Source organism: Aptenodytes patagonicus, chromosome 14, assembly GCF_965638725.1.
Source record: "Aptenodytes patagonicus chromosome 14, bAptPat1.pri.cur, whole genome shotgun sequence".
NCBI lineage: Eukaryota > Metazoa > Chordata > Aves > Sphenisciformes > Spheniscidae > Aptenodytes > Aptenodytes patagonicus.
The window spans coordinates 179,195-205,237 of NC_134962.1; the positions used below are offsets into that span (position 1 = coordinate 179,195).

Genomic DNA, 26,043 nt, shown 5'->3' on the forward strand with positions numbered 1-26,043 from the left:
TGCTCGCCGGCCGAGAGGGCGCTGGGCGGCGGCCTGCGGCCCTGCTCTCGCTCGGGCGGGTGTCGCGCGCGGCCGCGGCGCCGCTCCGGTGCTCCCCGCCAGCCCCGCGCGCAGTGGTCGACAGAGCTGCGGGGGAGGCCGTTCTGCATGAGCTGGTGGAGACCCGGTCCCGGGCGGTCACAGCCCGCCCCGCAGGCGGGGCACCGTCGGCACGGGGAACTGACATGAGCCCTCCCGTGGCGGCCCGAAGGAGCGGAGGGGCGCAGGGACAAGAGAGACTCGGTTAACGTAATTCATTTAGACTGCCAAGGGGGGTCCAGTAGCGGGCCGCCGACGCGGGCTGTCACGTGCGAGGGGTGACGGGACCGGTGGACGGAGCGCGCGCCGCTGGTCCGGCGCGTGCGCTCCGCAGCGGGGCGGGGCCGGTCGCCCGCGGTCTCCACGGCAGCGCGCCCCGGGCGCGTGACGCGCGTGCCGCGGCCAATCGACGGCGAGGCGGCTGAGTGACAGCCGGCGGCGCCAGTGGCCGGCGGCGCCTCGGCGGGGTCGCCGGAGCTGCCGGGTGTCCGAAGCGCGGAGCGGCCGCGGCGGGGCCGGGTGAGCGCGGGGCGGCGAGCGGGGGCGGGGAGCCGCACGAGGTCCGCGGGGAGCCGGGCGGCACGCCGCTGGCCTCGGGTCCGACGGGCCTGGTCGCCGGTGCTGCCTTCCCAGGCCCGCTGCGGCGCCGCGCCCGCCGCCCTTCCCTCCAGCGGCCCGCCTCGCCGCGAGGCTCTGGCCTAGGGTCGCCTGCTGCGGGGTCGCCGGGCCCACCCTGCGCCCGTCCTCGCCTCCGGAGCTCCCATTGTGCCACGGCTGCTGGAGCTGCGGCTCTCGGTGAGCGCGGGGCCCGCCGCGCCGCCCCGGCCCCCGGGCGCGAGACCAGGGAGGGGCCGCGATCGGGCCGAGAAGCCGCCCAAGAAGGGCGCGGTTCGCCGCTCCCCCGGGAGCCGAGCAGACCTGAGGTGTAAAACGGACAGCGCTTCATCAGAAAAAATTGTTCCGTGCCTTAAACTGAGTTTCGGCCCAAGCTTCGGGAGTTGCTGACTGGCTGGCTGCTTTCAGCTCACTTGACTGATTAAAAATAATTGAAAAGCAGTTCTCTCTTTTTACCCTGTTGCTATCACTTTCTGTCTCTGCTAAGAGATGGTCTCTGCCCAACTGTGTTGGAATACGCAAAATAAGAGTCCAGTGCCATAGACTTAGTGTTTTACAGCCAAAGTGCAGCCATGGAAGGCCTTTGGAGGAATGTAGGATTCCAGAGATGGAGAATCTGAGCCACCTGGTTCTTTGGTTTCTCTAGTGAAGTATGTTTCTCTTTGCTTGTTATATGAGGTAATGTAGAAAGCTGTACATAGCCCTCAGGTTGGAATCCGCTGTCTGCTTCCCTCTTATGCTGCTCGGTCAAGGAAGCTGTCTTTTCTGCACACTTGTCCAGTTAGGCACTCTGCTCCCATCACTTCCACCTTTTGTTTGGCCTATTGGTACCACCGTCTGGGGACTTGCTGAGAACGGACTAGGATGTTTTGTCGCATCTACAGGTTGCAGAAGCTGCAGCTCTTTGCTTGTTGACTGCAGGATTCTACCAGGCAGCTTTTCTTTTTCATGGAATGTTCTTTCATCCTCCTCATTTTCATTCTGTGTGCAGCACGCTTTGTTCTCTATCTGTAATGAAAAGAAGATTGAGTTTGTGAATAGGGAAATTCTGTTTAAAATACTCTAGTCGTTTTAGCTTGCAGCTTCTCAGAAGTCTCTTGAATAGTGTGTTATTAGCAGCTCTGCTGATTTCTCCTTGCCTTGCAGCTACCCCTACACCCCTGCTTTGTATGAAGGAACTCGCTCTGCAGAAGCGGAGTGAATTCATCTTTGGTGGCTTTCAGCTTGGCTGCTGTCTCACTGTATAAAACTGTGAGAATTGCTTACATGCTGTTGTTGAGAAGAATGTGCTGTGGGAGACCGTAAGTGACTGATATTCACAATTATGCAAAATTGCAGTCTGTACTTCTTCTCAAGAGCTTCTGAACAGTCATTTTATCAGATATATCACTGGTGCACTGCAAAATACCCATTGTAAAATTTAACGTCTGTCACCCCTCTTGTCTGCAGACATACAGTGAAATCTTTTCAAAGAACGCTTTTGACAGACAACCTCATGTTAAGAGGCTGACCTGAAGTACCCTTTGTATTTGCGGTCCAGTCTTCATTGTCCTCTTCTGGAAAGTTGCTTCTGCTGAGCCGCTGATCTGTGTAGGTCCTTTGAAGGGTTGTTTGACCCAGACTATGAAGAGTTTCCTACCTTTTTTAATTTTTAATTCCTGCTTGTCTGGGTTCTGCTTAGCCAATTCATTTTGATGTTTAAATCTCTTCCTCGGTAGGCTTATGTGGTATCTGTTCCATGGTGCTGCTGTGCAGTGAAACAGTCCTTAAGCTCTATTTCTTTCGCTGTGTATTTGCTGTGCCTTGAATGCTGATTGGAATAGGGAACGTGGTTTACCGTCATGAGTGGGTGCTCATTTATGGAAGAAGTTTGGGGCAGAAATAGTCTAACGTATCATGGTGAGTTACTTTCTGAGTTTGTATGCAGCTGAAAGCTTTTTTTAATGAAGGTAGTGTAATACAACTTGGTTTGTTGCTGTTTTCAGTGGCAAGGATATTGAGGGAGCTGCAGGTAGAGTGCATTGCCTCCAGGAGCTGTGGGCCAACCTCTGCAGTACTTCTTTTGATGAAACAAGAGACTTATATTTATATTTATATGGCGCTTAGGGACATGGTTTAGTGGTGGACTTGGCAGTGTTAGGTTTATGGTTGGACTCGATGATCTTAAGGGTCTTTTCCAACCTAAACGATTCTATGATTTCTGCAGAATTTCCCATAATATCAATGTGTTTGTTTTAATGTGCATTTCCTCTCCCTGAATGATGCATGTTCTTTGCAAAGGAGAAGACAAGTTAGAGATTTGTAAAGGCTTCTACCTATAATAATCTGGGCATCTTTGTTCTGGCATATAAAGTACTGTATTTCCTTGTACTCTTCAGTAGCAACTTGCAATGTAAGTTGCAGTACAAATAAAAGACTATGACTGTACTGCAAGAGGCTGAAGGGAGAAGTGGTAATTAGATGCTAATTACTCATGGGTATATTAGTTAAAAGAGTTGTAAAATCAGTTCTTAATATTCAAGGAAGTGATCTTTGAGCCTTGCCTCTTCACTGTGTATTTGCTGTGCCTTGAACACTGAATGGATTTAGATGGTTTCTAGTTGTGAGTTGGTTCACTCGTGGGAGAAGTAATTATCTGTTCAGTTATTGCAAGCCAGTCTGATTATTGGAGATGACATGAACTTAATGCCATATGACTAAGATTTCTCAGGCTTTCAGGTTTAGGCCATCATAGGCTTTAGTTGCTGAATGAAGAACAGTGAGTGGAAATTACATACCATTTGGGAACTACCTGTCTGTCTCTAGACTTAATGGATGGAAACCTGTATATCCTGCAGGTCTGGGGTGTTGTGCAAGTTGGGCACTTTGTCTGGGGAATATGTACAGAGCTGTGCTACTGCTTGTGTACTAGTAATTGCCATAGTGTACTTAAAGATTTAGTTGATGAGTTATCCCTGTTTTGAGCTATTGCTGCAAAAGCCATTTGAAAGTCTAAATGATTATTTGTGTGTGTGTGTGTGTGTAATTCAGCAAAAGGAAGTGAGGAAGACTGATTCATAGTTTTATTAGGCTCATCTATCTCTTTGTGAGACAGAAGGATCGGGTAAGCTCTGAATTCTTATGGCTGATGCTGCAGAGTACATTGGCTCAGCATGCTTTCTTGGTTCTGCCTTGTCTCTTTATTACACTGCACTTGGATGTTGGAGAAAGTCAGATTTTTAGGATCAGGAGGGACTCTTCTGACTTGCAGTGTGGCATGCTTGGCAGACTTTTCCTATCCTCAGAGATATCAGGTATTTGGCATTGAGGATAACTGGTATAGGTAGGCTTGCTATGGATACTAACCCCAATAATAAGTGCTGTACAGGGGGCTGCAGTCTTCTAATTGTATCTGGGTTCAAAGCACTCCTGTGTTTATGCAGATTCCTAAGTGCTTTGCTCTGCTTATGCAATGAGGCAAGGTGCTATTCTGGTCCTGGGTTCCTTATGCTTTATTGCCTGAATTCCTAGTTTACTTTGGACAAAAGAAGACCAGCTGCTTCAGGATGAGTGTAGAAGAAAGGAGTAGAGTCCAATTTACTGATTATAATGGGTATGAAAATAGCACCAGCAGCTGTGTATGCGTTTAGGGTTAGAGGCCTCTTGAGAACATATTTGCTGCAAGTTAACATGTCACTCTTAGCAAAGAGTAAATTGTATGTTTCTGTCTTGGAGTGAGAGAATAGAATACTGATAATCAAAATTTGTGAAGAAAGGGGAGCATGTTAACACAGGCTCACGGGATTTGGAGACAGCATTTCCATATGGAAATGTCTCCATATGGAGACAGCATACGCTCGGTGCTTTCCGTTTATGAATTAGCCTAGCTCTGTGGGCTGCGAAGGTTTCTTTGAAACACTAATTTAATTGAGCTCTCATGTGAGCAGTCTTCCTTTGTGTGACCTCACCTTGTCCAAGCTGGAGTTTTTTACCTGATGCACCTTCTCTGAAGGACAGGTTTTCCAGTTTGTTGTCAAGATGAGAGTGGTAAAATTTTTATCCAGAGCAAATCTTGGAGCGGGAGATGGCTTGGTTGTCTTCCCTCCAGGATTAGGAAGTAAAATATCAGGTGTTGTTTGTGTAACTGCTTGACTCTAACTTGCAATTTTGTATGATAGGAATCATATAAATGCTTTTCTATCATCACCCCTAAGACCTGCTCAGCCTGGTTGGTGCACTGAGTCTGTTGCTTTTCCGAGGCCCGCTCTTTCTTGATATGTTAGTCTGAGCTAATGCTGTGCTGCTTATCTGAAAGGTTGGAGATGTTATTTTAAGAAACTGGCAAAGCTGAACCTAACTTGACTGGCGCTTTTCCACATGAGATGTGTTTAGTCTTACAGTAATTTTATGGGTTTTAGAACACATAAGCCGCTCTTGGGATTGATGCTAAAAAGGAAAGAGAAGGCCAGAAGGAATACTGACTGTGAGTTGGGGTAAGCTGCGCGTTTTCAGAATATCATGAAATTCCTAATCTGGCTTGCCAGATACTTTCCAAGGGGTGGCATGGTAGCGTGGACAGTCTGACTGTCGTAGGAGTGGAGGAGGATGGTGTTCCTGTGCGCATGCAATACCAATCTCCCTTTTGGGTTGGCTGAAGCCCCAGATAGCTTTGGAGTGCAGGCTTCCTGGATTCTGCAGGAGCTGCAAAGACCGTACGCATGCTGAGAATAGAGCAAATTGAGCAAGGCAGCTTCAGAAGAGCTTCTCATGGTAAACAATGCTTGTTTTAATAGGGGAATAGCTGATTTCTCTCCAGCAAGTGCCTTCATTGTAAAGCAAGTATCTCTGATCTGATGGAGACTTGAGGGCAAGGCTAGCTGCAGTGATAACACTGAGCATTTCTAGGAGGTGCTATGAAAGAAATGCTAAATTTGCACCCCTCATCCTCAATTCCAGCAGGCAGGAGTGATGATAACGTTGTGACTATCTCAGAAGACTGCACCAGGAGGTCATAGCGTTCTGTTTTCCTAGATGAGGAAGCTGCCTCAACTGGAGTGAGAAGATAATCACAGAGGGCTGATAAAGGGGCACCTGAGTTTTCATCTCTCTCCTTCCAGTGATACCAGTCTCTACAAGGGAAGGAAGAGGCATATGAGCTTCATTAATTGAGATCGTCAGTGGATCTCTAGGTCAACATCTTATACAGGCCAGGCATACATGTCTTTTGTGGTAGACTCAGCTAATTTCATAGAAGTTCCCTTTTCCAGGACAGTCATGTAGACCAATTTCCTGGGCCAGGTATCTCTGCAGCTGCTTGGTCTTTGCTGATCTGTGGAAAGCTCTCTCTTCTTTACTTGCCTTGCATCAGGAAAATTCCAAAGGCTGCTGGTTTCCCTTCAAGTATTAGCCTGTCTTAGCATCTCTTTCCCAGTTCATCAAGGAAGTTGGGAAAGTATGTTAATCATGAAACAATGTCCCTGCTCAGCACTGTCTCATCTCTATTCTGGGAAAGGGGGATTGGGTTGCCCCAATAGGAGAAACAGGAGCTTCCATAGGAGCTGGGAAATTGTTCTTCAGATGCTTACCATCTCGTTCAGGATATGCTGGAAATTGAGTCTCAGGAGGAGTCCTTAAGGACAGGACTACTTCTGTATCTGGTCAGATCTCATTTTTGGCAGCTTGAAGCCTTTGTTTCTGAGAAGTGCTGATGGGGAGTGTTGTCTCTCTCCCATGTGACTTTCTCCCTATGGCTCTGTGGGAGAGAGCAGGGCTACTCCCTCCACCCAGGAGAGGATTAAAAAGGAACTGAACAAGTACATTCCTTTACAGCCTTTTACTACCAGATGAAGCACAAACCAACATGTCTGACAACAGTCTGGGACCAAACCCTGAACACAAGCTTATGCTCTAAGGCAGATAAAGGAGTGAAAGGTAGACCTCCAGAGTAAATGCTGAGTTAACTTTTCTTCTGTGATGGATATTCATGTTTTGGATTTATGATGTTATAGGAAGGGAATGGGATAAAGCTAGCTACTGCTACTCTGCCTAGGAGCCTGTTTGGGTATCCTGAGTGGATCAAGGTATCTGAGAAATATGAATGGGACATCAGTAAACACCAGCCCATGGGAGGGAGGCTACCTGGACAGTATGTTCCCTCTCTCACGTACAGTAGCTCAGACAGTAGCTGAGCCTAGGGAGCTATTGCTTTACTAGTCCTGTAAACTGACCTGGCAGTACGGACAGTGGGTGGCAGATGGGGCTTTGCTGATCAGAGTGACTCTCCTTGTGTAAGTACCCCAACAAGTTCTCAGAAATATTCCTTAGGTGATAAGGTTGGGCATACAATTTCACAATGTGCTGTTTTAGTATGAGGCCTTGATCTCTGGTGCACTGGATGTTTTGTCCCTAGCAGGCCCCGCAAACCATAAGGCTGGTCTTATGTAGTGTTTTGAAGCTTGGTGTTAGATGCAATGTAACAGTTGAAATAGTTTTCAGAGAGCTGCTCACTATCCTTTCTCTTAACAGGTGTGGGGGTGTATGCTGTTGTAAAGGCACCTGGAGGAGTCTGGAGCAATGCCACCACCTTCGGACATTGTGAAAGTAGCTGTTGAGTGGCCAGGTGCCAATGCCCAACTGCTGGAAATAGATCAGGTGAGACCTGGTAACCAGGTGGGGGAGGAAATGCACCACAACCTTGACACTGGAATGTGGGAAGCACAGAAATGGGCAGTATTCCTTTCTGGTTGAGAGGAACATAGCTACTGAGGACTCTCTCTTTCTGTTCTAGAAAAGGCCTCTTGCATCCATCATCAAGGAGGTCTGTGATGGGTGAGTAGTTCTCTGGGAACCCTGTGGAGAAAGTCTGTCCCCCTGACAACTCTTGCTGGGGTACTGTGGAAAGCCTCTGTTGCTTGTCAGTGTGCTGCTAGCATGATCCATGCTGCCTGCTGCCAGTTTTGGCCGTGGAATGGGCCAGGGTTTAAATTGGGAAGAAAAGGATCTCCTGGAAAACAGGAGCTTTGCATCTTTATTCCAATTCTGAGTGTGTGCATATGTATGCCTCTAGGGGCAGTGTCTCTGAGGATTGGCCAATCTTGCTGTTCCTGAAGTGCAGGCCGCTTCAGACATTCCACAGTGCTTGACTTAGAGTAGGCTGAAGTCCCGTCCCCCCGTCAAGAGGAAGGTGTTTCCTCTCCTCTTTGGGAGACCTAATTTCCCACGCTAAAGGTTTGCTTGAAAGTTCTTTTCCACCCTCCTGGGATCAAGCTGCTATTCCTAATTGAGAGCCAGAAGAAAGAGGAGGAAGAAGCTTATGTATCCTTCTTCTTCCTCTGCCAGGTGGTCGTTGCCAAACCCTGAATACTACACCTTGCGGTATGCCGATGGTCCTCAGCTGTACATCACAGAGCAGGTCAGTGTGAGAGGTAGCAATTTGCTGGTGTCCTGAGAAAGAGTGCAGAATGCCTTGGACTAGTGTCATAGAACAATACTGTCGCTAATCCTTGAGGGGCAGCGTCTCTGCTATCAAAAATACTCAGACTTGAATGGTGTCATTCAACTGAGGAGCCTTGCACTTCTCCATTTGCATGCCCATAGGTGCGAGGACCCACTGACTCAATTCAATACCCTCAGTAGGGTTGTGTGGTATAGGAACCCCTTTACTTGGGCATACAAATGTGCACTGTAGATCCAGTCGCATTCTTTTCCCCCCACTTTTCTGCAGTTTAAAGTTCATGTTTTCTTTCAGACTCGTTGTGACATCAAGAACGGAACTATCCTACAGCTGGCAGTCTCCCCGGTAAATGCTTCCTCACATCCCTTTTTCTCAGTAGCTATCCTTGGATGACAGGCTGTTTCTTTCCTCTCAGCTTTTCTTTCTCCTCCCTAAATTGTAGGGCCCTCACCTTTGTTGTGGGCCATTCTGCACAATGAGGCGCATACTCTTGTTTTCCTTCCTGGTTGGGTGTGTATCTTTCCTTTGGATGCTCTGCCCTTTTATAGGACTTTCTGTAAATAAATCCAGTCTACGTTTTTATTGCATCTCCTAGATTAGCATGTTGTAAAGCACCTGACAGACACCTTCTCAATATGAGTGCTGTTAGTATTCTCAGTTAGAAAGCAACAGTACTGGTGACAATGCAGAAGTTAAAATAAGAGACAAATTTGATGCAGAGGGGATTGTTCCTAGTGAATTCTTGCTATTGTGACCTCAACAGTTGTCTTTTGCAGACTTGCTGCAGCTTCCTTTTTATTGAAATTCTTAAACCTTTTTTGTGCAAGTGTCATGGCATATAGCTGAGAATGAGTAGAACAGGAAGAAGTTATTTAGGCAAGAGGTGATTGAGAGGATATCATTGATCTATGTCTGAGAAGTCTTACAGAATGTTGTGTGGGTACACAAAATGAGCTTGTGCTTCTCTTTGAATCTAAGAGAGGTTTTTTTTTAACATTGTATTTCTATAATGGTCTCACTCCATATTTCTATATCTACCTCAACTCACCTCACCAAGAAGAAAAACAAGCATTTACTCTAACATGTAAAATACCATTTTACTTGCCTCCTGCTTGGCTGTAGCTGTTGCTGAGTGCAGCCTTTTTTTAGTCAATCTTAGACTTGCTGACTGCTGCTACTTATCCTGTCATTGCTGGTATCTCTCTACCCTTGCTGTGCTCTCTCTGCCCATCCATGGACTTCTGGCAGAATGCTGATGCCAGCAGAACTCAGTCTGCAGGTGACTAGTCTGTAACTGGCATCATCCTTCTTTCCTCCCAGTCTAGGGCAGCTCGCCAGCTGATGGAGAGGATCCAGTCGCACAGTATGGAAGCCCGACTGGATGCCATGAAGGAACTGGCTAAACTTTCAGCAGATGTGACCTTTGCCACAGAGTTCATCAACATGGAAGGGATTACAGTGCTGACACGGCTTGTGGAGAGCGGGACCAAGCTTCTGTCCCAGTAAGTGTCGTGGTTTAATCTCAGTCGGCAACTAAGCACCACGCAGCCGCTCGCTCACTCCCCCCCACCCGGTGGGATGGGGGAGAGAATTGGAAGAGCACAAGTGAGAAAAAACTCGTGGGTTAAGATAAAAAACAGTTTAATAATTGAAATAAAATGATAATAATAATAATAATATGATAATAATAATATGATAATAATAATAATAACACACAAAGCAAGTGATGCACAGTACAATTGCTCACCACCCGCCGACCGATGCCCAGCCAGTCCCCGAGCAGCGGCCCCCCCCTGGCCAGCTTTCCCCAGTTTATGTACTGAGCATGACGTCACATGGTATGGAATGTCCCTTTGGCCAGTTTGGCTGTGCCCTCTCCCAGCTTCTTGTGCACCTCCAGCCTTCTCAGTCGGTAGAGCACGGAAAACTAAAAAGTCCTTGGCTAGTGTAAGCATTACCTAGCAACAACTAAAACATCGGTGCGTTATCAACTTTGTTCTCATCCTAAATCCAAAACACTGTACCGGCTACTAGAAAGGAAGTTAACTCTATCCCTGCCGAAACCAGGACATTTCCTGTATTCCAGGACTCTGGAACAGGGCCTCAAATAAGGAGCTAATTTTGCTTGCTGAAGTGGCATTAAGCAACTAACCTCATAGCAAATGCTGATCTATTAATTGAGACAAAGTCTTTCTAGTTGTTTGCTAAACCTCACGAGGCAAAAGAGGAGATGTTTATGATGTGTGAAACTTGCATTGAAAAGTCACTTTGATAATTTAAACGACTTTTATTACCTTTCTTGCGGTCATAATCTCCTCGAGCAGTTATTCATCTGTGGTCTAAGGGAGAAGGTATCCTATGAAAAACCCACATGCAGTTGCACACAAGAACATTCATGTAGAACTGGTGGCACGTATGTGCTAGTCAGCGGCAAGCGTGTTGCTGGCTCTTGTATACATGATCAGTACTTTTTGACCTGTATCATAAGAAGAGTTGCTATGAAGGCCAAAGGTCTGTTTATCTTAGGGAATGGAAAGGGCTAAAGAATGTATAGCAGAGCAAGTATCAGTTTTCAGTCTCCAACAGTTTTCAACTTTTGGGTTTCCCGAGTAGAAATTGTATCTCTTTGTTTTAAGAACCTTTGGGTGTTTCTTCCATAGATTTTTCTTCTTCATTTTTTAATCAATTTATCCTTTTGACATCTACAGCACTGTGTGGAAATTAAGTTCCACAGTTACTTGTCCTATAAGAAAAAAAATACTTCCTTTATTTTAAACGTCACCTAATATTAATTTGGTTCCCTCTACATATTTTGTTATAAGAAATTGTAAATTATTCTGTCTTCTCCATACCATTCATAACCATATAGACCTCTCTCTCATATCAACCTTTAGTCATGCCCTTTCTAAGCTGCAGTCTTAGTCCATTAACACTGTAACTATGGCAGCCATTCCAGAGTGCTAATCATTCTTTCCATGCTTCCCCTAGCTCTTAGCTCTTTCCAGTACTACTGTGCTGTTGTGGGGAAATTTGTTTGTAACTTTTCATCAGTTTGAAACCTGACCATTTCATTTCTACCCTTTTGTTTCTTGTCTTTCAGTTAGTTATTAATGCAAGAAGGGGCTTTTGTTTTTACCCTTTAGCAGCTGAGCGTTTTGGTTTTTTTAAGATGCTTTGGTGAAGCACCTCATAAAAATCTTCTTCAAAGTCCTGGAGTTGTACTTAACTGTTCTCATTCTGACTTACTGATTTGTTCAGAGACCTTCAGTATTGTGGTGGGTTAACCTCAGCTGGCTGCCAGCTGCCCACCAAACCACTCTCTCACTCCCCCTCCTCAAGAGGACAGGGAAAGAAAACAAGTTGAAAAAGCTCATGGGTTGGGCAAAACAGACTTGACTTGGGGAAAATTAATTTTTTTTTTTGCCAATTAAAAATAGAGTAGGATGGTGAAGAACAAAGACAAAAGTAAAACCAACCTCCCTCCACCCCCTTCTTTCCGGTCTCAACTCTACTCCTTCACTCCCTGCTCCTCACTTCACTTCTGCCTCCTCCCCGCATCGAGCTGCGCAGGGATATGGGGAATGGGGGTTGCGATCAGTCCATAACACTTTGTCTCTGCTGCTCCTTCCTCATCACACTTTTCCAGTGCTCCAGTGTGGGATACAGTCCTTCACAAACTGCTTCAGTGTGGGTCCCCCAGAAGATGCAGTCCATCAGGAACAGACTGCTCCAGCATGGGTCCCCTGTGGGCCACTGTTCCTGTCAAAAAACCTGCTCCTGCATGAACTCCTCTTGATGGGCTGCAGCTCCTGCCAGGAGCCTGCTCCAGCATGGGCCCCCTGCGAGCTGCAGCTTCCTTCAGGGCATCTCCACCTGCTGCGGCATGGGGTCCTCCATGGGCTGCAGTGTGAATATCTGCTCCACCATGGTGGTCCACGGGCAGCAGGGGTCTGCTTCACTATGGTCTCTCCACAAGCTGCAGGGGAATCTCTGCTCCAGCACCTGGAGCACCTCCTCCCCCTCCTCCTTCACTGACCTCGATGTCTGCAGGGTTGTTTCTCTCACATGTTTTTTCACTCCTCTCTCATAGCTGCTGTGCAGTGTTTTTTACCCTTTCTTAAACATGCTCACACAGAAGTGCCACCAGCTGGGCTGACGGGCTCAGCTTTGGCCAGCGGTGGGTTCATCATAGAGCCATCTGGTACCGGCTGTGTCTGGCACGGGGCAGCCCCAGCCTCTCCTCACAGAGGCGGCCCTGCAGCCACCTGCTACCAAAACGTTGCCACATAAACCCAATACACATACAGATGTGAAACATAACTTCCCTCTACAAAAGCCATAGCAATTCTTCCCTGTTAAATATTTCTTTTTCTTCTAGTGGTATTGTTCTTTTATTATCGATTCCGCCTATCTTTCTGGTCACAAATACCTAAATGCCTGAGATGTCCTTCAGATTCCTGCCTGAGTCCTCTCTAAAAATTGGCATTATATTTGCCACTTTCTGCAGAGCACAATAAGTAGTTTGGCAATGTTTCATTTTACCATGGTTCCTTTGGAATTCTTCAGTGAATATCATCTGGTCCTGGAGATCTGTTTTTCATATTAATGGTGTGTTCCAGAATGTCTTCTAGTGATGTTCAAATGACAGATTTGAAGACTTTTCTTCTCTCTTAAAAACAAACAAAAAACCAGAAAAAAACCAAACTGTAATCTGGAAGTTTCCCCAAGCACATTCACTGTGAACTCTGATGCAAATAATTCACTTGGCTTTTCCACTGTAGTTGTTCTGTTTCACTGAAAGCACTTTTAAAGTCTTGATAACTTATTGTCGTGACATTTATAGGTCTTCTATTTTCTTATATATTAGCAACTAATATGTTTTCAGCATGTTCTGCAGTCTTTCCCTCAGTCTTTTTTACCTTTCCGTCTTGTGGTTATGTATTAAATTTTCCACAATTCATGTGATGCTTTAGTTTTGTTTCAAGCCAGGTCCCAATATTTACAGAATGACAATTAATTTTTCTTTGTTTTTGTCTGATGTTAAAACATGTTTGTTCGGTTTTTGTGTGCGTGTGGAGGGGTTATAATTTCCAAAGATTTTTGCATGTTTTGTGATAAAAATTTACTCCGGAGCTCAAAGCTGACAACAGTTGAAAAACATAGCGTTTGCAGATGGTTTAAATTTTCAGTCGATCAGCTTAAAAAGCTTTCCCCTTTTCAAGTTGGTCTTTTTTTAACTGATGGTCATTGTACTGAATATTCTGGGGTTTGCTGGTTTTTGGTTGGGTTTAGTTTTTTTTCCTCACGTGAAAGTGTTGAATTTAAGTACTGATACTTTGCACTGCTCAGGAATAAATACCGTATTGCTGCTTCTCCTGTTATTCCTTTGACTAGCCAGGTACTGATCCAGGTGGTTGTGAGTCTCTGGTGGCAGGACTAGGGACTTATTGTTGCTAGTTTTAATTTGTGCTTGTAATCAGGAAAAATAAAATATGATTCCACAAAACAATAAAATTGTCTTCATAAATAGAAATACTTTATTGCTCCCCCAGCTGCCAAACTGCAGCCTGTTTTATTAGGAGAAGGTGGTGACGTTTTTCTCTTAGCCAGCTTATTCAGCTTGGACAGGCTTTTTCCTTGCTACCAGATCTCTTCTAACTGCATTCTTCGTTTTCTCAGTTACAGTGAGATGTTGGCTTTCACCCTGACTGCCTTCTTGGAGCTCATGGACCATGGTATTGTCTCTTGGGACATGGTCTCAATAACCTTCATCAAACAGGTGAGTTTGGGTAAAGGGGGTAAGTGGATGCTATTTCTTTTTCTGCTTTAATGCAGCTTCCAGGAAAAGCAAGATGACTCTGAGAAGCTGAGTACTCATTGAGAGCACAGCGCACCCAGCTTTCTGAGCCCTGTCTCCCTTAGCTTGTCTCACTCACCACAAGGTTTCCTGGATGGGCGTCTGTTGACCTCCTGGTTCATCTGTTTTTAGATTGCAGGGTATGTGAGTCAGCCTATGGTAGATGTCTCTATCCTCCAACGATCCCTAGCCATTCTAGAAAGCATGGTGCTAAACAGTCAGACTCTGTATCAGAAGATAGCAGAAGAGATCACCGTGGGGCAGCTCATTTCTCATCTGCAAGTGTGAGTGTCCACCCAACAGTGTTGTGATTTAAATCAATTTTATGAATATCTGTTAATTTGAAAATACAGCCTTTTATGTTTAAAACACTTAAATACGCTATTTTTAAAGTATTACTGGTATGACATCTTACTTGAACTTTAGGATTTCTAACAGATTTTTAAAAAAGTAAGATCCTGGAAAAATATGTTCTGTGTTCTGGAAGCACTTAAGCAGATGAATATATGTCTTGAACAAAGGTAGTTTGCTTTAACAACTGCACAAGTGTGTTCAGTATTAGGACCAAACCTGTGTTTTACTAAAACAACTTCCCAAAGCTTCTGCATCCAGTCATCTGTCACCTTCACCCCTCTTTAAATTGTCTCCACTAGAATCTAAGAGCTCATCATCTTCTGGTTTTTGTCCTGCATATTAAGGAAGAAAACAATGGCTTTTCTTGCTTTTTCCCCCACCTCCCCTTTCTGTCTTTCCAAACGAACTGACAAATTAATATCTGGCTTTTAAGGCTGTTTGTCTAGGTCAGTTCTACTCTTCCATAAAAAAAGAAGCATGCATTTGTTAGAGCTTTAAGTAGGTTGGTTTTTTTCTTCTCAAGCCTTTTAATTCTGAAAATGTGGAAAAGCACCATTTGTGAATATGATTAATATTCCTTAATCAATGAACAGTAGTTTAACAAAATTATAGTGCAAACAATGTATTGCATCAATGTCACTGTGTGCTTAGAGTGTTTATACATTTGAACTTGGTTTTACAGAAAAGCTAAACAAGTTCTCATGAATGCTGCAGCAACTTTGTTCTGCAAGGAGTATATGTTCTTTCAGCTTTATAATCTCTATTTTAGTAAAACACAGGTTTGGTCCTAACACTGAACACACTTGTGCAGTTGTTTAAGCAAAATATCTTTGTTCAAGACATATACTTATATGCTTAAGTGCTTCCAGAGCACAGAAGGTTCCTGAGGAAAGTAGCAGGGAATATTGTAGAAAGGGAGGCTGGAGAATGAGTCAGAATTTGCTGGTGTTTGTTTGGCAAGACTATCAGGAGGGAACAATCTTTAACAGAGGATAGGTTCTGGAAGAATGGGTCCATGGAAACAAGTCTGAAAGAGACGAGTCAGAAGAGGAGAAATTAATTTAAAAATTGTTTTGCTGTGTCAAAAAGCAAGCAGTCTAGTGAAAAGAGCAGCAAACCCCGAAAAGAAGGGTAGAAGAGGTGAAGTGACAGACTTCAGAGACCTGTGAAGCTTAGAGGCCCAAGGAAAACCTAGGATGATGCATGAACATTTGCATGCTTGAATTATGGCAGATTCACCAAAATGAAGAAGATTTGGAAGGGAGTCATAGAAGAGAGAATATGGTTGTTATCCACAGATATGGCAGGGATAAATGCCAAAGTGGGGGAAATAGCTATTTAAGCTAAAAGATGTTTTAGCCTTAGATGTTTCATAAAAGTTTAATTTTTTATATATAATATATATATAAATACTTTTTTAAAAAGTATACACAAACACACAAATTCATATAGGTGATGCACTGGACTTCTGTTAATCAGAAGAGCTTGAGGTTCTGCAGAAGTCTCCCAAGAGTAATAGTATAGCAAGAAACAAAACTGGATTTGATAGAGCATCAAGGTGGGGGTGGAAAAGAGTGTGATTGGCATTTGGAAGCTTATTCAAAACATCACAAGTGAAACCACATGCTTTGTGTGATCTAGGAAGGGACTAAGCACCCTTTACCTGAAGAAGCTCTTCAGTGAAAATAAGAAAAAGATGTGTGGGTTGGGCCAAACTACTGAGATTGGAGGGCAATGCCATAGAGAGGCATGCTTCCCCCTTAGTTCCATTTGCATTTGGTGGCTTCCATTGACATAGGGAAGAAAAATTACTTGCTTCATATAAGTTTCTAGCTGTATCCATATAGCAGACTGAAGTATAACTAGGCTTTACAGCATTGGAAACAAACTGTGGTGATGCTGAACTCTGAGCTCTGCTGGGATGCAATCTGCACTATCTTCTGCATAATGGAGCTATCGGTCAGCAATTTCTGTCAGCTTTTTGCAGGCCTTATGAAGAGTTGGATGGCATAAAAGTAGATTACCTGAATCCTGCTTGTCCGTTGAAATGCAAGATAGCTGTAGTAAACGTTCTTACAATGCAGGCAAAGCAGCAAGCTGTAATGTTCTATACTGTCTGTTCTCTTATGATCCTCCCATTTTTGTTTCTGCAGCTCAAACCAAGAGATTCAGACATATGCCATTGCACTGATCAATGCCCTCTTCCTGAAGGCACCTGAGGACAAGAGACAGGTTTGTTCTTGCTTTTTGACTTTAAACCTGAATAATGGTTACTGGCTGGCTGTTTAATTTACGCCTCAGAAATCATACTGTCTGGACAAGGCAGGCCTTGGACCTTGCCAAGAACTTATGTAGCTGTTTCAGTGTGGCAACATAGGAGAAAAAGTACCATCCCATTAATAATGTGTTCTGGAGCAGCACATCTATGTTTAGGAGATGCTCAGAAAGGAATCTGAAAGGCCTTGAGAGACAGGAAGTAATCCTCTATACGGCATGGAAATTTTTTTTGAAGAAAGTTAATTCTGTATGGGAGAGAGAGGCTGGGTAGAGTCCTTGGGGTTGTATGTACTTACTAAACAAACACCCCACCTCCCCCTTGCCCAGAAGAGGGACCTTTCTTAAGTCATAGGGGGATATTCTCACTGGCAGATGTGAGAAATGAAAACACCTGTCCTGCTCTGAGGAAACCCCCAAGATCTCAGCTACATGCAAGATGTGCATATGTCGTATTGTGTAGCTTTGCTGTGTTAAGCCTTTCTTCTCTAGTGCCCCGTTTGTGCCTTATTTCTGGACTCTGAGCTAAATCCTGTCTGCTTCTCTTTGTGCCTTTTTTTGCTTTCTGCCAGCAGGACAAGCTGCTTAACCCACTAGACCTGCCCATCACTGTAAGTAACTCAAGCCTGGGGGCTGGTCATGTGGAACTGTAGGCATGTTAGCTTTTCTCCAGTTATGCCTCCTTGTATCTCAGAAATGATGCATGCAGGCTTCAGATAGTGGATGAGCCTAGGGAAAAGGGTGGGAGGGCTCCTGGGGATGTACTCAGATTGTGAAGGGGAGAAGAATCAGTAGCAGGAATAATCTTGAATGACTTATTGTGCACACAAGACAATAAAGATGATCGTAAAAGGAAACTGATACTACAAGACTGACCAGGTGAACCAATTTTAAAACTGGAACCATTTCTTTAGCAGTCTGGGTCTCCTTAAACTTACTGCAGCCTGAGTTTATACCCCAAATCTTGCTTGCGTTAATGACAGTTTCATATCCAGCTGCGTCCTTCTAAAGGTAAAGCTGTTTGTCTGTGAAGAGCAGTCACAAAACTTAGTGCTGGTTGGGGGCTAGAGCATACATTCCGCCTAATCTGTGACTTCTCCCTTTGGGAGTTGTATTAGAAGAAAGGTTTTTGCCCCGTGCTATCTCCAGGGGAATCACCACTCTTGTTAATAGGTTGATTTGGAACCTTCTGTATCTTGAGATTCTGGTACACTTTTTTAGGTTTTCTGGGTGGCACAGAGAATGCTCCACTTTTGCCAAGGATGCAGTGCCTTCAGAGGGGAAACTACAGTCTCATTAAATGTTACATGATTTCTAAAATTAATGAATATGCTTAACACATGAAAATAAGGAGGAACATACTCCCCTGTTGGTAATTTAGCCAAGATACTAAACTTCATAGCAAACAAAATTCCAAGGGATCTTTCACTTCTTTTCTTTTTTGTGTCGTCCGTCCGTCCCCGTCCCCCCCCCCCCCCCCGAACACAATCCACATGACCGCAAAGGGCCATGAAAATTATTAAGGGACTGGAATATCTTTCATATGAATAGAGACTGAGAGATTTGGGATTGCTCAACCTTGAGACGAGAAGGCTCAGGGGGGTCTTATCAATATGTATAAATATCTGATGGAAGGGACTAAAGAAGAGGGAGTCTGACTCTTCTCAGTAGTGCCTGCTGACAGGACAAGAGGCAATGGGCACAGCTTAAAACCCAGGAAATTCCGCTTGAACACACACACACACACACACACACACACACACACACACAAACAAAAAAAAATTAATATGAGGGTGGTCAATCAGTGGAACAGGTTATCCAGAGAAATTGTGGAGTCTCCATCAGTAGAGGTAATAAAAACCTGACTGGACATGGTCCTGCGCAACCTGCTCTGTCTGATGTTGCTTGAACCAGGGGAGTTGACTTAGATGATCTCAAGATGTCTCTTCCAGCATAAATGATTCTGTGATTTTTATGACCCCATCAAGCAGCAAAGTGGGCATTATCGGACTCTCAGCAGAACATAGATCCCTTAGCAGTGGTTAGGCTGTGTGCATGCTCGTGCTTCTTACTATGCTATTTAGAATTGTTTAATTGTCTTTGTCCTCCCCACTGTTTATCTGCTTCAGTCACCTGTTACTTCATCCCATGTACAAACTAATTCCTGCAGAGTAAGGATTCTTCGTGTTGCATGCATGAACAAATCCTAACAGCAGGCCTTGTTCTATTCTCAGTACTACATCTCACGAATCATAGTAAAAAATAATGACTCAGAGGGCAGTGTGTTATCTCTGAAACCACTTCCAACTTCATCTAGATGCTTCTTAGATATCTTCCACTCAAGCCCTGATTCATTTTGGTTGTAACATGAACGCTGCTGAACTTGCAGCCATTATGGCTTGGCTGTCAGCCAGCATATCACTTTCTTGTTTTAGGAGGTTTCTGTCTGGAGAAAGTGATAACAGGGATTTGGAATGAGGCTAATATACACATTTTACCAGACTCCTCATAAAGCCTGTCAAGAGCAGGGTTGATAGGAGCAGTTGGAACAGTCTTGGATTGCTCAGAATGTACAGCTGACTGAGTGCAATTGTCTAAGACTGCACATCTGCTTCCAATTCTCAAATCTGCGCTGCATAGGAATGTGAAGACATCTCAGACTGGCAGTTCTTTTGGACTTCTTCCAGATGATGTATTGCCCAACAGATTTCTCTTACCCAAAGATTTGGCTTATAACGGCAAACTTCTGATAATATTCCATCTTGACATTGGCACTTGTGCCACTCTCCTAGCAGGTGTAATGAGATTGCTGGTATTTTAAAAAGTGCATCTTCACAATTTACAAGGAAAGCACAGGTTAGATTTTTGCAGGTGCATGTGTAATTGGTCCCGGAACCGAAGGCTTGCAGCAGATACTTGCATCTGCTGTGACATCATGCTGCATCATGATGTTTGGCATCATGACTTGATGGTTTGCAAAACCCTCCTCATATGGGGAAGGAAGCCATGCAGTAAAGAGGGAAACTGGAAGCTTTCCTTTAAACATGAAAATTATTTACCCTTTATTTTTGTAAACTGAAGTGCTTCTGCAAATTGTCCTTAAACTGACTTCTAAACATCTCTTTAGGAACTGAGGCAAAGGAAATGTAAATTTCAGAGGGAGAGTTTTGAGAGGGAGGAGACCTGAAAACTACATCCTCTAGCCCTTGTTATCTTGGGTGTATACCTAGGTATAGAAAGTTGTGAAATGCTAATTGAAGGAACCTCTTGTAGATGACACGATTTTTCTGGGCAACCCACAGTGTGCTCCCTGCTGCCATATCTCCTGATGTTGAAGTATCATTAGATGTCCAATGTTAAGCTAAATTTTCTTCTGTCCTTTGACTACCCTAGTGCCTTTCTCCACATTAATGATGTTTTGTAGGGGAGCCATCCGTGAGTTGTGCCATGCTAAAGATGACCCTTGCATTCCGACTTGAAGCTTGCCTTGTGGTGAGATGCCATGCTAAATTGACAGTCTGTAGTAAAAGCACTTTGTTGTGTGCCAGTGCTATCTCCAATTCATAGGCTTCCTTCTTTCTCTCCTTTCTGCACAATGTGGGCTTTTTGTTTATATTTCACTCATGTTATTTATCTCTAAATTCCACAACAGGAAATGGCTAATGCATTTGCCCAGAAGCACCTGAGGTCTATAATCCTGAATGTAAGTATGTCTGGAATGACAGAGTGCTTCCTAATGTTCTCTCAATAGAGGTTTCGCTTGTGTGGAGTGTAAATTCTGCTGCCCTCTGGGCACTTCCAGACAAGTGACTCTTTCAAAGGTGAAATTGGAGCCACTTGTTCAAAAGGGAGTTACCAGGATGCTTCTTTCTGCTGTTACAGAGCATTATCATTATGCTTCTGATAGAATATGGAGGTTAAACAGCTGAATCTTCATATACAGAGATGTACATGCAGCCTGGCATATGCCTACAGCTAATACCTCGGTTTTTATTTGTATTCTCTTCATTTCTACCCTATCCTTTATTTTGCAGCATGTGATCAGAGGAAACCGCCCGATTAAAACAGAAATGGCACATCAGCTGTACGTGCTACAGGTCCTGACTTTTAATCTTCTGGAAGAGAGAATGATGACCAAGATGGATCCCAATGATCAGGTCACTATTAGAGCTGAGTAAGATCTGATAGAATAGGACGTACAAGGGGCCTTATTCCTGAGCTCCCTAGCTCCATAGAATTTGCAGTAGATAGGGCATAAAGTTTCAAAACCACCCCTCACATTGTCATCCTTGAGATTAGGGTATGCTCATGACTATCCTGCTGTATGCTATGGGACTTTTAGAGATGTAAGTGGTCACTGGAAGCCATATATTCCTTTCTTGCCCAGTGTGATGCCAGCTGTCAAACTGATTACTCCACCTCTATGGAGGGCACATCCTTTTATCCATTTCCTTGCAGTATGCAAGGAAGCTGGGCGTTTTTAAGGTGTCTGTCACTCAGTTCTTAGATGCATTGTAGTCTTGAGTGAGAAATGCCTTAGCATTATCTGAATGCCTAGAAATTGCTTTTAACTAAACTTGGGGCAGTTAAAGGAAAAAGCAAACCAGTATTTTGCTTTACCCAATATACTGAAACTTGCCATTTTGAAATGGATTGCCTCTTCTTATGTAATGTTAATGATCTTTGGCATCTCTCTGTATTCACTGTGTGAGCTCTGGAGAGAGTGGTGGGACTGTGCATTATGTGAAAATACTGCCCTAGTGATTGATCACATTACCATTTCCCTGCCTTCTGTCCTTCAGGCACAGAGAGACATCATATTTGAGTTGAGAAGAATTGCATTTGATGCAGAGTCTGACACCAACACCGTCCCTGGCAGCGGAACAGAAAAACGCAAAGCCATGTACACCAAGGACTACAAGATGCTGGGATTTACTGTATGCATCTAGAGAGAGTGCTGACTGTAAAGCATGCAAAGGCAATCTAAGCGATCTCCATCAGAGTTGTGGGGAAATAAGGAACGGAAATAGCTGTTTGCTTTACCATACTTCTGTATCTGAGTTTTAGAAATTCGGCTACGCTCGGACTCCTAGGGAAGATCGTTATGAACTTGCTGATCGGTTAAATGCCAGGGCTCATTAGGCACATTGTCTGGAGATACTTACTTACCATACGCACCTATTCTATGAAGAACTTGGAATCGATCTCTCTTCTAGAAGTTGAGATAATGTTGTCAGCGGGTATCCAAGGTTACCTCTTGGATGGATGTGAGGGAGCATTTGATAGACAGGTGGTTGTAAAATTCATTCAGAAAAGGTTCTCACACACTTTCTTTGAGCTAATTTGTTTGGGTTCTTTCTACAAACTCTTTTCACAGAATCACATCAATCCAGCCATGGATTTTACTCAGACTCCTCCAGGGATGCTGGCATTGGACAACATGCTCTACTTGGCCAAATTTCATCAGGACACCTATATCAGGGTAAGTGAAACTGCTGTTTTTTGCAGATACCAACACCTCAGCAGCTCTTCTTAGTGTGCGTTGCATCCTCTTCTTGTAGATTGTTTTGGAGAACAGCAGTCGAGAAGATAAGCATGAGTGTCCCTTTGGGCGCAGTGCCATTGAGCTTACCAGGATGCTCTGTGAGATCCTGCAAGTTGGGGAACTCCGTAAGTACCGTTTATTACCCCAGTTTTTCAAGTTGCTGGGCTGATGCTTCTGGAAGTAGCTTACAGGCTGACCAATATTCACAAGCATTTGTACCTTAATCTCACTTCTGCCATGTAAGGACAGGGGAAGCTTGGAGTTACACTGTCAGTGTCCCAGTGATAATACCAGTATCGAAGTAAAGTAAGAAATTTTGTTGTGTGCACTCTGGTTCTCCTGAAAAACTGACACAAGCGGAAGGCTTCAACTTCCTGAAGCTTCAGCAGGGTGCTGTATAAAAAAACCACTCTAGAGACCATCATGAACTTGACTAAAGTTTAGTAGCTCTGATAGTCTCAAAACAGCATTCTGAGACAATTAACCACTAAGAAATTCTACCAGAGGAGAGTGGGAAACAACTGCAAGCAGTCATTTGGGGGGACTAGTATGAAAAGGGCACATGAGTCTCAGAGGCTTGCATGGTGAAGCATGGGGATAGTTGCCATTCCCAATATAGACTGTCTACGGGGAGACGAAGCATTGAACTGTCTTAATCTCTTTGAGTTAGTACTACTGTACGCCATCAGGTTTCTGTCACTGTAGTGGATTTTAGTTACTCTTAGTAGCTCTTGTGCAATATGCTCACAGGTTGTGGTTTCTGTTTCTTCCTGAAGCCAATGAAGGCCGGAATGACTATCACCCCATGTTTTTCACCCATGACCGTGCTTTTGAGGAGCTATTTGCCATCTGCATCCAGCTGTTGAACAAGACCTGGAAAGAAATGAGGGCGACAGCAGAAGATTTTAATAAGGTCAGAGTGGAGAAGAGGTATTTTTGTAGAATCTTTTGCAGAACAGCACGTGTTCACTCAGCCTGTACCCTTGGTTAAAGAGTAGGGTGCAGAAGGTATGACAGGGCATTGACGTGGGCTGTAAGGGAGGGTGGTCCAACTTTTATTTGGTATGACCTGAGGTCATTCTTTGTTCTTCTGGATCTCCAAAGTCACTAGTACGTTGACACTCCTGGCCCCAGTTATTCTATGTCAGTTCTTTGCTGCCACTGAGCTGTGCCTTGGTTCTCTGCTGCCGTTAAGCAGCAAGAATGTGACTTGCTTTTCTCCCTGCCCAACCTCTTTAGGTTATGCAGGTTGTGAGGGAACAGATCACACGGGCTCTCCCCTCTAAACCAAACTCCTTGGACCAGTTCAAGAGCAAACTACGCAGCCTGAGCTATTCTGAGATTCTGCGACTACGCCAGTCTGAGAGAATGAGCCAAGATGACTTCCAGTCACCACCTATTGTGTAAGTGCCTAACAAAACCAGTTGCCTTCTGTGCTTGCTGTTATCTCCGTTTTCTGCTTACGCTTCTGTATTTGATTTCCAGGGAGCTGAGAGAGAAAATCCAACCTGAGATCTTGGAGCTGATAAAGCAACAGCGCCTGAACAGGCTTTGTGAGGGAAGTAGCTTTCGAAAAATTGGAAATCGCAGAAGACAAGGTGAGGTGACAGTGTCTACTGCATTTTTTCATGTGAAGAACTGTAGGCAAGCAAGATTGAATGGATTAACCTGTCAGCAGGCATGTTGCCAGAAAGGAAAGCTGGTTACTGGGCTGTTTATACCAGCCAGTAGTTTGGGATGGAACAGATGTGCATTTCTTAGATTACTGCCATCCCCTCATGAACAGGAAGCAGTGCTGAGGAATTGGGGGAGTAGAGGGATTGGGTGGGATGACTATAATGTAGTGGCTGTAAGACCTTATGGGAATGATCTTGCTCAGCTTACTCTACTTGATGTGTGTTCCAGAAAGATTTTGGTATTGTCGCCTGGCTCTGAATCACAAGGTGCTACACTATGGAGATCTGGAAGACAATGCCCAGGGGGAAGTGACCTTTGAATCTCTACAGGAAAAAAGTAAGTCCCGATTACTGCTCTGAGCACACTGTCCAATGTTCTGTGCTCTGCCGTCTAGAGGCTGTTACGAGTACCATCCTAGAGATGAGAGAAAAAGAGCTGTGGCTGAAGCCCTGACTGAGATGAGATCAACTTTTGGTCCTTGCCCAAATCCTCTGAGTCTTGGAATTGCTTGGTATTTCTTATAACAGCCAACTGTAGGGATGTGTTACTGGTAATGTGTTTTGGAAAACTGCAGTAATGAGCTACAAGAACAGGAACAATGCTCAATTGCAAAGACAAAACAAAGTTCTGTCTTTTCGTGGTTAGGATTTCTTGTTTGTGAGTTTTACTTTTTCACTGTTAGTTCCAGTTGCAGACATCAAAGCCATTGTCACAGGGAAGGATTGTCCACACATGAAGGAGAAAAGTGCACTGAAACAGAACAAGGTAACTGCTCCCTTTTTACCTGTAATTAATATCCAGTGCTGTAGAGTTGAAGACTGAAAGCAAGCAACAGGAGCAAATGGTTTTCCACACTGCAGGTGTATTGTTTACAAAACCCATCTAATATCTGGGCCTTTTCCTAGTACTCATTTGTGGTAGCTAGGTGCCGTGAGCATAGTCTGGTTGTGCTATAGGCTGCTCAGAGTTGCTCAGAATACTGATACGGGAAAGTTCACTGAGCTGCAGCAAGGCAGCTTCTCTTGTTGGGTTAGCAGGTGGAAGGTGCTGTGATGTTTTGTTCAGTCAATGAATGAAAGATTCTTTTCCATTCAGGAAGTGTTAGAATTGGCCTTCTCGATACTATATGATCCTGATGAGACCTTGAACTTCATTGCACCTAATAAATATGAGGTAAGAAACATAGCAGTTAAGCAGTAGAATATAAAGCAATTAACTTCAGAGATTAAGAAGGATCAGTTGCTTCTCATTAAAGGCTTGTGCAGGATGTCTCCCACCGGGTTCATTCTTAGAAAATGTTGCCAATGCTTAGTGTGAATCTCCCCCCCCCCCCATTATCTTTCTCTCTTTAAAAAAAAAAAAAAAAAAAATTCCTACTCTAATTTTCCTTAGTCTGGACTGCTACTTTCTTTCCTCCTATGCAGTCGGTTGTTCCCTTTTCCCTGTTCTATAGAACACTGATGCCTAAAATAGCTTTTGCTATTGCAAAAAGCAAAATAGCTTTTTGCTTTTTCTGTTATGCCACAATAGAAACTCTTGTTTCTTGTCCCTCTCCTAGAGCCACGGTGTCATGCTTACCTCTAGGCTTCTAACTTCCATTGGAAATCTCTGTGGGCACTGTTCTGGGGTTGGGGTTTTTTTTCCCCCCCATAGGTTAACTCCCATGTTTCCTATTTTGGAGCTGTGTAGGAGTATCTCTAATTGTTGCATGAACGGCAAGATTCAGCATAACCTATCATTTATGCCTGGAGTTGTGAATGATCCTTTTTTTCCACAGTACTGTATCTGGATTGATGGGCTTAATGCTCTCTTGGGGAAGGACATGTCCAGTGAGCTGACTAAAAGTGACCTGGACACATTGCTGAGCATGGAAATGAAGTTGAGACTCCTGGACTTGGAGAACATCCAGATCCCCGAAGCGCCGCCGCCCATCCCCAAGGAGCCGAGCAGCTACGACTTCGTGTACCACTATGGCTGATGGGGACTGAGCTGCACGGGCTGCTCCAGGCAGCCTCGGGCCCGCGGCGGGAGGCTGGCACCGTTGTTACTTGCACGGAGCCCGCGGTGGGCGCGACCGTCTGAGCGTGCTCTGCCTCCCGGCCGCCCCGCGCCCGCTCCCGGCCGTTCGCGGCGGGGCCGCCGGTCTGCTGCTGCGGCCGGCCCGGGGCGGGGCGGGCCCGCGCTGCCTCCCCGGCGCCGCCTGACTTTTGT

General features: G+C 44.6%; 1 protein-coding gene across 7 annotated transcripts; it reads left to right on the top strand.

Moving 5' to 3' along the window:
* The first annotated feature begins 36 nt into the window (after nt 1–36).
* Nucleotides 37–25,945, top strand: ELMO2 (engulfment and cell motility 2). 7 transcript variants are annotated; one of them, XM_076351798.1, is made up of 23 exons: nt 37–288; nt 6,502–6,603; nt 7,198–7,323; nt 7,460–7,500; nt 8,011–8,083; nt 8,420–8,470; nt 9,446–9,627; nt 13,805–13,904; nt 14,115–14,266; nt 16,490–16,568; nt 17,183–17,221; nt 20,263–20,313; nt 20,645–20,767; nt 21,413–21,547; nt 21,988–22,092; nt 22,172–22,280; nt 22,932–23,068; nt 23,395–23,558; nt 23,641–23,753; nt 24,061–24,168; nt 24,515–24,597; nt 24,928–25,005; nt 25,610–25,945. In XM_076351798.1, exons 3-23 carry the CDS (start codon nt 7,246–7,248, stop codon nt 25,808–25,810), a joined length of 2,202 nt encoding a protein of 733 aa, XP_076207913.1. In that variant the 5' UTR covers nt 37–288; nt 6,502–6,603; nt 7,198–7,245; the 3' UTR covers nt 25,811–25,945. The 7 variants fall into 7 exon arrangements, with proteins under 7 accessions (XP_076207913.1, XP_076207918.1, XP_076207919.1 ...); XM_076351803.1 differs by having other exon boundaries at nt 17,186–17,221; XM_076351801.1 differs by lacking the exon at nt 37–288 and adding an exon at nt 539–597.
* Nucleotides 25,946–26,043: the final 98 nt, after the last annotated feature.

Excerpts from the sequence above, each read along its gene's own strand:
- ELMO2 (XM_076351798.1), top strand. The coding sequence starts at position 7,246 with ATGCCACCACCTTCGGACATTGTGAAAGTAGCTGTTGAGTGGCCAGGT. Across the intron at positions 13,905-14,114 it reads CAATAACCTTCATCAAACAG|ATTGCAGGGTATGTGAGTCA; the intron begins GTGAGTTTGGGT and ends ATCTGTTTTTAG. Across the intron at positions 23,069-23,394 it reads CAGCAGAAGATTTTAATAAG|GTTATGCAGGTTGTGAGGGA; the intron begins GTCAGAGTGGAG and ends CAACCTCTTTAG.